At 54.6% G+C, this 13639-nt stretch overlaps 1 protein-coding gene across 3 annotated transcripts in view; it reads left to right on the plus strand.

The window, feature by feature from the left end:
- Positions 1-13639, plus strand: part of DLGAP3 (DLG associated protein 3) — a 69479-nt gene that overhangs the window by 12870 nt on the left and 42970 nt on the right. For all 3 annotated transcript variants that reach the window (XM_070078782.1, XM_070078783.1, XM_070078781.1), the window contains 2 exons: positions 9558-9637; positions 10976-12133. In XM_070078782.1, the coding sequence (XP_069934883.1) occupies positions 11027-12133 (1107 nt within the window). In that variant the 5' untranslated portion in view covers positions 9558-9637; positions 10976-11026. The remainder of the gene's footprint in view (positions 1-9557; positions 9638-10975; positions 12134-13639) is intronic.

Here is a 13639-nt window from a genome sequence, read left to right on the forward strand (position 1 = left end):
CTGCCTTGGCGAGATCGGCTTAGTTACTTGTTGGTGCAGTCTAAGGAGGTAGGTCTGGTTATCCCTGTGGTACAGATGAGAAAAGTGAGTCTCAGACAAGCTGCTGCTGCTCCTGCTCCTTCTCCCGCCAGTGGGCTGGGCTAGATGGTTGAAGGTGGACAATTGTCTCTTTCATACCCAGCTGTGAGGTCCCTGGGCTTTCCCTTCTAGCTCTCTGGACCTGGGAGACCACTGGTGCTGGCTGCAGGGGTCAGTGGAGGGCTCTGTGAATTAAAGCCCTTTAGTTCTCCAAGATGCCACCATCCTTGGCCATTGGGCTGTCCTCAGTCTCAATAAATGGCAGGGCTTAAAAAACAAAAAACAAAAACAAAAAACAAACCTCAGGCAGGGGCCAGTGCTGTCGTATAGCGGGTCAAGCCACCCATCTACAATGCTAGCATCCCATATGGGTGCTGTTTTTTTTTTTTGTTTTGTTTTTGTTTTTTTTTTGGCAGGCAGAGTTAGACAGTGAGAGAGAGAGAGAGAGACAGAGGGAAAGGTCTTCTTTCCATTGGTTCACTCCCCAAATGGCCACTATGGCCGGTGCGCTGTGCTGATCCGAAGGCAGGAGCCAGGTGCTTCCTCCTGGTCTCCCATGTGGGTGCAGGGCCCAAGCACTTGGGCCATCCTCCACTGCACTCCCGGGCCATAGCAGAGAGCTAGACTGGAAGAGGAGCAACTGGGACAGAATCAGGCGCCCCAACTGGGACTAGAACCCAGGGTACAGATGCTGCAGGCAGAGGATTAGCCAAGTGATCTGCAGCGCCAGCCATGGGTGCTGGTTCTTGTCCTGGCTGTTTCATTTCTGATCTAGATCCATGGGAAAAGCAGCAGAAGATGGTCCAGGTGTTTGGGTTCCTGCTACCCACATGGGAGACCCGGCTCCTGGCTTCAGCCTGGCCCAGCACTGACTGTTGCGGCCATCTGGGGAGTGAACCAGCAGATGGAAGATCAGTCCCTCTCTCTCTGTAACTCTAACTTTCAAAATAAATAAATAAAGCTTAAAAAAAAAAAAAAGAAAGAAACAGCCCAGGCAAACAAATTCCTAGATGAAACACGTGGCTTTTCAGAGTACCTATTTCTGATCCAGACCTGAGTCAGGTATGGCTACAATCTTTTTCTCTGAGGCCCTGTTTCCAGGTCTGACTCATGTAAGTGTTTTTTTCCTAGTGATTAGTAGCAGTGAGTCCTGTGTATGGTGCAGGACACCTTATCTTATTTATCTTAATCCTGTGACATCACAGTGAGAAAGGGACTATTCTTACTCCCATTTTAAATGGGGGCACTGAACTTGAGAGCAATGAAAGGACTTCCTCAAGGCTACACATCCAGTAACTGGTGGACCTTGGATACGAACTCGAAAAGTTTAGCTGAAGACCCAGTACTCATCATCTGTCCCCAGCTGCCCCTGGCCGGGTGCCTGTAGGAGTTCTGGTCCTGGGAGTCCTCCTTCTCAGCAGTGGCCAGGCTCAAATAAGGCCTCTGCAGAGGGGCACAGGCAGGACGAAGCAGCTTGGCCTGCAAACTGTTTCAGCTGATTGAGAGGAAAGAGGGAACGGAGAGTGGGACAGAAGCACTTGGCCTTGGCTGCGTCTGGGGGTCTGGGGCGCCAGGAGGCTGACCATGCCACACTGTCTCAGAGCAACCTTGGGGAAGGAAGACGAAATCCACCGTGTGCTTCTCGTGCCTCCTGTCTATGTGGCGTCTGCAGGGGAGGGAGCTGGGGTCCTTGGGGTGTGGGTCAAGTGACCTCCTCAGGGCTGGGTGAAGGAGCCTGAGCCTTGCTCCACAATTTAGCCCTGCAAGTCCCTGCCCACAGGCTTGGCCCCTCTCTGTAGTGGCAGAAGTGTCACCTTTTCCCTTCTTTCTCTTTGTGCATCCCCATTCCCCAAAACCTTTCCTGAATCATGCAGAGGGTACATTTTGGATAGACCTAGATAAACATGATGAGCAGGGCTGGGTTTGAAGACTGGACTTCTTTTTTTAAAGATGTTTTTATTCATTTGAAAGGCAGGGTTACAGAGTGGGAGGTAAGAGAGAGAGAGACAGAAAGGTCTTCCATCTGCTTGTTCACTCCCCAAATGACTGCAACAGCTGGGGCTGGGCTGGGTCAAAGCCAGGAGCCAGGAGCTAGGAGCTCCTACCCTCCCAGGCCCATTAGCTGGGAGCCGGATCAGAAGTGGAGCAGCAGGGCCTCAAACAGGCGCTCATGTGCGATGCCAGCATTGAAGGTGGCAGCTTAACTGTTGTACAACAATGCCAGCTCCAGAGGCTGGGCTTCTGATACCAAACCCTCCACAGCTCTCCAAAGCCTTTTTTTTTTAAACATTAAGATTGTTTGTTTATTTATTTATTTATTTATTTTTGACAGGCAGAGTTAGACAGTGAGAGAGAGATAGAGGGAAAGGTCTTCCTTTTTCTGTTGGTCCCCCCCCCCCCCCCCCCGCCAAGTGGCCGGATCACTGCGCTGATCCGAAGCCAAGAGCCAGGTGCTTCCTTCTGCTCTCCCATGCGGGTGCAGGGCCCAAGGACTTGGGCCATTGTCCATTACACTCCCGGGCCACAGTAGAGAGCTGGACAGGAAGAGGAGCAACCAGGACAGAATCCAGCACCCCAACTGGGACTAGAACCCCGGGTGCCGGCGCCGCAGGTGGAGGATTAGCCTAGTGAGCCGCGGTGCCGGCCTCCAAAGTTTTTTGAGGGAAAGACATGGAAGTCCTTTCTGCGGGTACAGGAGTAGCGTGGATGAGGGCAGCAAGGGAAGACATTCATTCATGATTCATGCAATAGTTTTTAAAAAATATTTATTTATTTATTTACTTGAGAGGCATAGTTACATAGAGAGGACAGACAGAGAGAGGTCTTCATCCACTGGCTCACTCTCCAAATGCAATGACCAGAGCTGGACTGACCCAAGTCAGGAGCCAGGAGATTCCTCTGGGTCTCCCATGCAGGTGCAGGGGCCCAAGGACTTGGGTCATCCTCTACTGCCTTCCCAGGCCATCAGCAGGGAGCTGGATCACAAGTGGAGTATCTGGGACTTGAACAGGTGCCCAGATGGAATGCTGGTGCTGCAGGCGGATACTTAACCTACTATGCCACAGCATCGGCCCTAGTTGTTATTATTTTTTTTCCCTGCAGCACCTGTTAGTACCAGGCATTGCTCTAGACATTTTGGGACACTACAGGGCATTAGACAGACATGGTCCTTGCCCTTCGGGAATTTCTGTCCTGCCAGGGGAAGACACATACATGTGTGGTAGAGGAAGGAATTTCAAGGAGCAGTGAGTGCTGTGCAGGCAAGAATCAGGGTGAGGTAGAATGAGCCCAGGCGATGACCTCGCGTTTCATGGGAACTTCTCTGTGAGCTGAGCCCCGAATGATGAGATGGAGGAAGCCCTGGGAGTATCTGGGGCAGAGTGTTCCATCAGAGAGAACATGAAGTGCAGAGCCCCCTGAGGTGGGATTTTCAAGCAGATTTTAGGTGGTGTGGGTTATTCATGGGCCGCAAGCTGGCTGTTGGGTCAGGCGATGCATTTAGTGTTGTGTCTGCCTGCGGTGGGTATTTTGCAATATTATCTATAAAGTTCCTGCCCCGAGACCCCAGCAAGACTTGAATGAATTAAGCAATAAAAGGGAAGGTGTAAAACTGCAAATCTCCCTCCTTCCATTCTATGCCTTCTCCTCCTCTACTTTCTTGGCCAGCGAGGTTAGGGGAAGGAGGATTTTCCTCGGGGTCCTGAGGGCTGGGGTTGGGCACAAGATGTGCTGAGTCCTCAGCAAGAGTGGGTGGAGGGGCAGTTGTGGGGTAGTGGGCTTAAGAGGTTGACGGATGCCAGGACTAAGGCACCAGCTCAGCCACAGAGACCCTGCCAAGGGTCAGCAAAGCCAGTGTCAGGTTGGTCAAAGGGGCTCAGGTAGAACTGGGTGCCGGAGGCGACGAGGGGCCCTGAGAGGCATGCCTGTGTTGTAGTCAGAGGCCCTGTGTTGGGGCTGCCAGTGGCTGGCCCATTCACAGTGAATATACAGCTCCAGCCATCCAAGGCACTGCCAGTTCAGGGGTTGGTGGTGAACTGGACAGGGAAACTGAGGCAGAATCTCAGGACACTGGGGTCTCAGGGGCACACTTAGCTCCCCGACAGCAATGGAGGGGCCCAGACTTTGAGCAACAAGACGAATTCTAGGCCTCACTTGCCGAAAATGCTGCTGTGCTGGCACAGGTGTGGGGATGACCTCATGTGCTCCATGTGACCACCCCCCCCCAACAAGAGAGTACCAGCAATGTCCAGCCTGTAGCTTTTCTAGAGAGCTTTCTAGGGGAGGAAGGAATTAGCTAATAGTGGGTTTTGAAGTTTTTATCTTTGCCCAAGGCATCACTTTGTGTCAACCTAGGAGACACTGGTTGATGCCAAATACATCTGGATCCCAGGATGCCTGGATGTGGATAATCTTGAGTGAGAACCGCTTATCTTTTCCCCAGCAGAGCATCTGTTGTCCCAGGGAGATTGCGACCTACCCAAGGTCACACAGAGGGAGGAAGTGATAAACGTGAATAAGGAAAGCTACCTTTATGGAGTATTTGCCATGTGCCAGGCACAGTGCTAAGGGACTTGATAACCGTTATGCCACGGCTTTAATATTAGCCACATCTTGCAGATGAGAAGCTTGGTTAAGAGAGGTACATCACCTGCCCAAGTGCACACAGCCAGTGAGTGGAAAGGGATCTGCACGCAGATCATCTGATGACAGCAACCACATGGCAAGGTGCTTTGATCCGGGGAGCTCGTGAGTCACTCATGAAAGGGAAGTCAGCCGATGTGGCTGGGCAGGGCCCTGGGGGAGAGGAGGAGAAAGCACTGGCTGCTTCCTGTGCAGGCCTTTTCCTTCTCCCCTTCTCCATCCTTTTTCTGGACGGTAATTGCTTGGGGCCGTGACAGCCTCTTGGCGAAGTACACAGCTGGTTTCCCAGTGAGATTTGTAACAACAACCCCGCCAGGCTGGCAGCCCCCAGCAAGTTCCGGTTTAAGAAACTAATTGCCGGATTGTGTAGTTGGTGCTAAATTGGGTAATTTCTTGGTGACGGCATCTGTGCCACTTCTTCCATTCCCAGATAGATTCGAGCTGCATCAGAGGAGAATTTGTCACACACGGCACCCTCCCAGGCTCGTTCGCTCCCCACTTCCCAGCCAGCCACAGGCAACTGCACAACTGGTGTTACCCTCGGCCCAGAGGGTCGCCATCTGGGGGTCTCCCCACGGCCAGGCACAGCAGAGGGAGGACTTGGTGCAATGAAATGGGGAGAGTGACACCCGCACCCACAGTTGTGTCAAGGGCTTCAGGGAGCTTGCTATCTTCTGTTCTTAGCTGACCTTGGACTTGGCATAAACTCAGTGCTCAGCACGCAGGGGGAGAGGCCAAACCATGCTCTCTGGTTAGCTCTGGAGTGTGAAGTTTTTTTTTTTTTTTTTTCAAATTTGTTTCTTTGCTTTTTTTGTGTGTGGGGGGGGAGGTACGTGGAGATTCACATTTCTTACCTGGTTTACCTTACATTGGCGTTTAATAAGTTTGATTCTCTGAGCTAGTGGCATAGGTAGGAGAAAAGCGCAGTCTTTGGAGTCAGGGTTTGACTTCTGGCTTTGCCTCTGACTCTTGAGTGTGACCTTGGGCAGGTCAATTAGCCCCTATAAGCCCAAGCCTCTTCTGTAAACTAGAAGAGGGGATGCTACCTATCTCTTGGGATAGTTATGGGAATGAAATCAAATAGCAGAAGCCAAAAAAGCAGAAGCAAGGCCAAATAGTGGAAAACAAAGTCTCGTTTGTAGCCTCTCAGTCACTCAACAAACACCCACCATATGTCAAGCATTATTCGAAGGGCTGGGGAGAACATAGTGGACAGAACGGATAAAACTCCTAAAGCTATGAGCGGAACAGCCCATCCCGGAATCACACACATTTAAAATGGTGATGATAGAAGAGCTAGCCACGGGGTCAGTGCTGTGGCCAAATTAGTAAAGCCATTGCCTGCAATGCCAGCATCCCATATGGGCGCCAGTTTGAGTCTCAGCTGCTCCACTTTGGATCTAGCACTCTGCCCTGGCCTGGGAAAGCAGTAGAGGAGGGCCGAAGTCCTTGGGCCCTTACACTCATATTGGAGACCCAGAATAAGCTCTGGGCTCCTGGCTTCAGATTGGCCCAGCTCCAGCAGTTGTAGCCATTCGGGGAGTGAACCAGCGGATGGAAGGTTCTCTCTCTCTCTCTCTCTCTCTCTGCCTCTCTCTAACTCTGCCTTCCAGATAAATAAATACATCTTTAAAAAAAAAAAAAAGAAGAAGAAGAAGAAGAGCTAGCCAGGCGCACGGTGCCTTGAGAGCAAGCAGCGGGGGGATCTGACCTCGTCAGAGAGGCAGAGAACGCTTCCCTGAGGAAGTAAACAACTGGGTTGAGGTCTGAAGGGCATGTCAGAGACAGCGAGGCAGAGGTGGGTGGGAGCAGCTCTTCGGATAGGGGGCCCAGGCCCCGTGATGTGAGGGATCATGAGATTGAAAAAAAATATGGCATGGCTGGAGCCGAGAAAGCACGGCCGGCAGGAGTGGGAGTGGAGGTGGGGAGAGGAGGGCACTGGGGAAAGTGGGAGGGGCCAGGCCTGGTCGGACAGGTGAAGGTATCTTACCCTGAGAACATCAAAAAGCCGATAAGGACAGTTTTTGGGAGAGAAGTGACGTGGCTGGGCATGACGGTCGGGATGGGAGCAGGGAGGGCAGTTAGGGGCTAGCAGCTGCTCCCGCAGACAAGGATATTCTGTGATAGAGTTGGGTTCGCCAGCGGTGCTTCTGCGTCAAATGCAGAAAACAGGCCCAACGGAGGCTTAAATAGAGAGTTTATTCCTCGTCACACACAGCCCTGGAGAAAAGCAACCGTTTGCGTTGGTGCCACGGCTCGCTGGCACTGGGCCGGCCATCTCTGCAGTTCTGCAGGCGACCATGTCATGGCGGCCGATGCCGGCTCTGGCTGCCGTGATTGTGTGCAAGCTGAAAAGAAGAGGGGCGAAGGCGGCCTTATGCCCCTTTTGTCACCAGTGCAAACTTTCCCCCAGATACCTCGCTTGCATCTGTATGTCTGCATCAGTTTGCTGAAATGGAATCCTGGGGCCTCCAGGAGCCTGGGACAGGGAGCCGAGGCTTGGGAGTGAGTCTTATTGACAGCTGACAGCGCTTTGGTGGGCGTGGACCTAAGTGGGAGCCAAATCCATAGCCTTTGGTGATGTATCAAATTGTTAACTCCCTCCTTCCTTCTTTTTCTTTCCCATTGATCATGTTCAGTAACGGGGTGGGGGTGGGGGTGAAGGAATGTGGACTGCAAAGCCCAATACATAGCAGAATCTAGTCCTGTTCATTAGTGCTCTTCTTCAGGAAACGCATAAACGGGCGAGTCTCGTGCCCTATAATTTGGATTTGGTTATATTGTTAACTGTTTGGGCACTGGGGGTTTCAGATATCCAGCATAAAGCCTTCACCTGAGAGATTATGTTGTGTAAGCAGTTTTATGTGCATTGTGTCATTTGTTATTCATTAAAGTCCTCAACAGGTGAGCAGGTGGCATTAGACTTAGGCGCGGGCGCTTGTCTGGTGTCTCGTGCTTCCGCTCGCAGGTCTATAGGACACAGGTGAGGGAGTCAGGGCAATCTCCCTGGAGAGGGATGGTCACAGAGGCCCAGCTCCCAGAACAGGGCCTGGAGGACCAGGAATGATGCCAGAGAGAGCGAGGATGGCTCGTCGGCTTTGGCAGCAGCGCCTGTGGGAAGCTGGGGTGAAGGGGCCTCTGGGGACATCCACCACTGGGAGGTTGAGTGGAAGGCTCCATTGCGATGCTGTGGCCTCCTGGCAGCCTGGCCTTTTGTGCTGTGAGTCCCAGACACAGGTCCTGCCTAGGGCAGGAAGAGGAGGAGCATCCCACGGACCAAGGCCCAGGCTGCTCGAGCTTCTTTCCAAGGCGGAGAGCTGATTCCAGGTGCCTTTCTAACCACTGTGTGAGGCCTTCTTGGTCTGAAGTTCCCTCAGGTTCCCCAGAGAAGGGCAGTGGGGGAGAAGGGCTTCGGCATCTGTGCCGGGGCAGGTGATATCCGTGATGTCACCTGGTCTCCCTCCAGGCCACACGAGCAGCAGCTGCTCCAGTGCAGGCCCAGGGTGGGCGTGTCTCACTCTCTCCACTGTGGAAGATTCCCAGCAGACTCCACCATCTTCTTCATTGTCTCCCATCCCTCAGGGCCAGGAAGTTCTTCCTGATGTCTGACTGTGTCTCTTCCACTACTATTAATCATGCTTGCAAAGCTCTCCCTTCTTTCTGACATCCCCGTGTCTAATAATGGCATCATTAGTCTTCCAGTCACGGCTGCTGCAAACTTCAGAGTCGTCTTCCTTTTTCTCTCTCTCTTTCTCTCGTCTTCCCGGTATTTGCCAGCCCCTGACTGCCTACTGGAGCTCTCCCAGCCTGCCCCTCAGGATTCCTTAGCTGTGCACCTCTTCTGTCTTGCTCCTGCTCTTTCCTGTGCTGGCTGTGACAGCTCCCTCACCGCCTTTGTCTTTGGAACACATGGCCATTGTGTACTCCACTTCGAACACCCTCTTCCTTGGGAAGTCCTTCTTGATTTCCCTCTGTTGACTCCAATCTTGCCCTCATCTAAGCTAGCCTAGCATTTTGGTACCTTGGCCCAGCACAGTCATGTAGTCTTCTCCTTTGTGAACGTTTGTTAAGGGCCAGCCCTTGGCTGAGGCCTGAATTAGGTGCTGGAGAGCCAGAGAGGAGTTGGTTCCTGCCCTGCAGAAGACCCTGTTCTAGTTGGGAAGCAGGAACTGAAGCAGACGATTGCAGTGCAGTGTGGTAGCTGCTTTCATGGAGGTGCCCAGGGTGCTGTAAAAGCCCAGTAGAGAGGCATAACCCAGAATAAGAGTACAGAAAGTCTTCAAGGGGAGGTGGGGCTCAACATGAGTAAGTGTTAGCCAGGAGGAGACATTGGGGGTGGATGGAAAGAGATTCTAGGAGGGAACAGCTTGTGCAGAAGCACAGGGACCTGAAATAACTCTGTCATGTGACAAGTTGTTCCTGTGTTCGACTCTAACCCCCTTGAGGACAGGTGCACCCTTAAATTCTCTCTGTATGCTTCTCACTCAGGCCCTTACTTATGGTAGCTGTTCAGGAAAATGCTTGTGGGGTGGGATGCTATTTGAGGGCTATGAAAATGCAGTGGCTCAGCACCATGGACAGATCACACAGACACCTGCAGTTGGAGGTAGTCCAACCTATATGCTCATTTGCATGTATTTGCATAATGAAGCCAACTTCATTTCCCTGGAGGTCCAAAGGCTCTGCATCATGGGGGATCCAATCAGTCCTGGTCTGGGGGGTTGGGAAGGGACACTGGCAGGGCCAGAGATGGGTCCTCTGAGGATTCTGGGAATCTTCCCCATCTCCACCCCTCACCCCCCACACCTTTTGCTGACCGCCTCTTTCTTTGTTGTCAGGAGCCAGTCCTGAGCCTTCTGAAGGTAGGATTCTGCCTGGCAGTGGGGATCCTGACATCGAGGATGGGACACCCCGGTTGGTGAGTGGTAGGAGAGCCTGGGAGATGGGGGTTAGAGTCAGGTTCTCAAATCAGTATCTAGGGTTTGAACTGATTCAGAGTGAGTGACCTGCTTACTGACTTTGGGACCTCACCGTATTGAGCTTCACCTTCTGTGGGTAGTGTGACACTTGCAGCGCTTCAGCGAGGTTAGAGAAGACTAGGGATGCACAGTGCCTGCTATATGGCGAGTGCTCGGGAAATAGTAGGAGATGCACTCTGAGCAGGATCTGAAAGAAGCCTGTGTCCGTACGGGTGTGGGGAGGCAGTGGTGGGGAGGAGGGGGGAGTGAGGCTCGGAGGTGCTGCTGTCTGGACTCTGGGAGGCTGTCAACCTCTCCTGGTCAGCAGATGGCCCAGGAGCCTGGTCTGGGATGAGGGAGGGCGCCGTCTGCCAGCTCCTCAGTCCCTGTCCCTCCTGCTGTCACCCCCTCCTGCCGTAGCTCCTGTCCTGGCAGCTCCTGGAGTCCTGATTAGAGGCGGCTCTTGCTGAGAGCTGACCTCTCTGTCCTGTAGCCCTGGCCAGCCTGGGATAGGGGCCAGGGGCACTGATTCCAGAGCTTTTTCTCCATCGCCTCCTTGCCTTGCCACTGTTCTTGGGAGGAGGAACTCCTGGGTTCCAGTCCTGGTTCAGGACTCGGATGCTCTCTTGTGCAGCCGGCCATCCTCCATGACTCCCTCCAGTGGAACGGGAGTGGGGAATGGGGACAGACGGCAATATTTGTAATCTAGAGGAGAAGGGAGGAGGGCTGTCTCTGGTTTCCTTCCTACTTTAGTCTTGAGAGGAGGGAGAAGGAACCTGCAGCCAGGTAGAAGGAAGCGGGGGAGGGTGGTTTGCAGCATTATAGTGCTGGATATGGAGTTTTGGGGCCAGTGCTGTCCTAGGTCCAGAGGCCTGGCCCCTGATGCCAAGGGGCATGGGAAGGGGGTTGGGGCATAATGTAGCTCTGAATCAGTTTACCACAAATCGGTTTGTTAAAAGCTGGCTCAGTGATGGCCTGATTTCTTGCAATAATTTGTATGTCTGCCTGGGTCTCCTCTTTTTGGTGATCTAAGGATATTTACGAATGCATCTGGCCGAGGGCACTTCTTCTAGTGCACGTATTTATCAGATGTGCGGCCTTTGGTGGGTGCTGCGATTGTTTTGCGCCCTGTGACTGCTTTGAGGATTTTTTAGCCCATTTGTGGAAAGATGATACAGTTAATCACAGTCATTGGACAGCGCATCACCTGGAGGGAGCGGGGCATGCCGAAGACAAGGTGGCTGCACGTCAGTGGCTCGTTGCTCGATCCCAACCCCCTTTTCTCCCTGTTTCCCCAGGACGTTCCTGGGGCCCGGCCCCCAACACTATGAAGAGCCTTTGCTGAGGCCATGAGGGGTTACCATGGCGACCGAGGCAGCCATCCCCGCCCAGCCCGCTTTGCCGAGCAGCAGCTTACGGATGTGGGCCCAGCTGCCAGGGCCCCATACCTGCTGGGCTCTAGGGAGGCCTTCGCCACCGAGCCCCGCTTCTGCGCCCCGAGAGCTGGCCTGGGACACCTTTCTCCCGAAGGGCCTCTGAGCCTCAGTGAGGGGCCATCGGGAGGCCCTGAGGGAGGGCCAGGGGGGGCCGGGGTTGGGGGGGGCAGTAGCACCTTCCCCAGGATGTACCCTGGCCAGGGCCCTTTTGACACCTGTGAAGACTGTGTGGGCCACCCACAGGGCAAGGGTGCCCCTCGCCTGCCCCCCACACTCCTGGATCAGTTTGAAAAGCAGTTGCCAGTTCAACAAGATGGCTTCCACACGCTCCCATACCAGCGAGGGCCCACCACAGCTGGGCCCGGGCCAGGACAGGGCTCTGGCGCTGCCCCTGAGGCCCGAAGCGAGAGCCCCAGCCGCATCCGGCACCTGGTTCACTCTGTGCAGAAGCTCTTTGCCAAGTCCCACTCTCTGGAGGCACCAGGGAAGCGGGACTATAATGGGCCCAAGGCAGAGGGAAGAGGTGGCTCCGGGGGAGACAGCTACCCTGGCCCCGGCTCTGGCGGCCCACACACTTCCCATCACCACCACCACCACCACCACCACCACCACCACCAGTCCCGGCACGGCAAGAGGAGCAAGAGCAAGGACCGCAAGGGGGACGGGCGGCACCAGGCCAAGGCCGCGGGCTGGTGGAGCTCCGACGACAACTTGGACAGTGACAGCGGCTTCCTGGCCGGGGGGAGGCCCCCCGGGGAGCCTGGTGGTCCCTTCTGCCTGGAAGCTCCAGACGGGTCCTACCGGGACTTGAGCTTCAAGGGGCGCTCAGGCGGGTCAGAAGGCCGCTGCCTTGCCTGCACTGGGATGTCCATGTCGCTGGATGGACAGTCGGTCAAGAGAAGTGCCTGGCACACCATGATGGTCAGCCAGGGCCGGGATGGATACCCAGGGGCCGGGCCAGGCAAGGGGCTCCTGGGTCCAGAGGCCAAGGCCAAAGCCAGGACTTATCACTATCTGCAGGTGAGGCTCTGGTGAGGATGGGGAGCAGGGGCCTCAGTCCTCACCAGTCCTGTCACTCAGGGAACAGTGGAAAGGGTTGGATCGGGGCCAGGTGTCCCTGTGATTGGGGGTGGCAGGGCCGGAGGCAGGGCCTCTGCTCTGCTTCATTGTATCACCCTGAGAACCTTTTGGGGCCTCAGTGTCTCCAGCTTCTATTCTGACAATTCACATCAGCTACAGGAAGACTTTCCCTAGTCCTGCTGTTTGGGCTGAGCTGGGCTGACCCTTCTCTTGAGTGGGGAGGCAGTGGACAGGACACTGTGGCACTCTCTGGCTGCAGCTGCCCCCAATACCGGAGGCCGTGGTGGGAAGCAGTTTTCCTGCCCCAATGCCTTCTCCAGACCTCTGCTCACCTGGCGGACAGCCTGTTGGGCCATGGAGGGGCCCTGGGTGTCTGTCTCTTGAGTTTTCCGTGGCTGGGGCATCGCTGAAGTCTGAGCCCTGAGCCGGTGTCGGGCATAGCCTCCAGGGAGTAGACGGTGCTGGTGACAGCTGACATGTGGCTGCCAGCCACTCTCACCTGCTCTGTGCTGTCTGTGGGTGAGGTTGGGAGCTTTGATCTCTGCTTCTCCTGGGAACCCCATCTCTGCCTCAGCCCAAATGGTACCCGTCCCCTCTTTATGAGGTGCCGTTGGTTGGGGCTTCTCTTGATCTCATACTCCTCTTCTCACACTCCCTGTGCCCCCTGATTGGTTTTCTTGAGTCTTTCCAGAATTTTAGAAGCCATTGCAAATTCTAGAGGTCCAGAGGATTTAGAATGATCCCCCAAAACTACATTCCACATAGTTGATCCACATTCATTCATTCAGCATTGCCTGGGTGCTGTGGATGCCAAAGTGAAGTTCCAGGTGGTGCTTGAGAGGAGCTCCCGGACTCGAGGGGGATGGACAAGGAAGGAGAGAGAACACAATGTAGCAGGCAGTGAGAGGACAGGGCCCTGGGCACCTCGGGGACGTGGAGGAGGCCCCTCGCTGGCCCAGTGATGGCGGCCTGCGGGCCTGGAACACTTTCTGGGAGGAGTGTTCCTGGGGCTGAATCTCCGTGGAGTTCAGGTTAGTCAGGGGCAGCTGAAAGGCATTCTAGGAAGAGGCTACAGCGTGTTCAGAGGTGTGGGGAGGAGAGGCTGCCTGCGTCTTTGGGCTGTTGTTATTCGCATGTTAGGGCTCTCTTGGGAGACACCTGGAAAGCCCAGGGCTGTAGGAAAGGACTTTGAGGATTTGGGACGTGAAGTTTGACCTTGGATTGCCCCCTCCCTGGGTAGGGAGGTGCTCTGAGCTGGGAATGAAAGGGTGCAGGGAGGGAGCACCCACCCTTCCTCCCGCTGCCCGCTCCCTGGCCCTTGCCACCACCCTGCCGATCCCTGCTGCTTCTCCAGGGCTGCCCTGACCTCCCTGGGGGCTTCCTTTTTAACATGCACATCACAGTGTCCTGCAGAGGAGCCGAGTGCTCCGCAGTGGCAGTGGCTAC

The sequence above is a fragment of the Oryctolagus cuniculus genome, chromosome 7, assembly GCF_964237555.1.
Source record: "Oryctolagus cuniculus chromosome 7, mOryCun1.1, whole genome shotgun sequence".
Lineage (NCBI taxonomy): Eukaryota > Metazoa > Chordata > Mammalia > Lagomorpha > Leporidae > Oryctolagus > Oryctolagus cuniculus.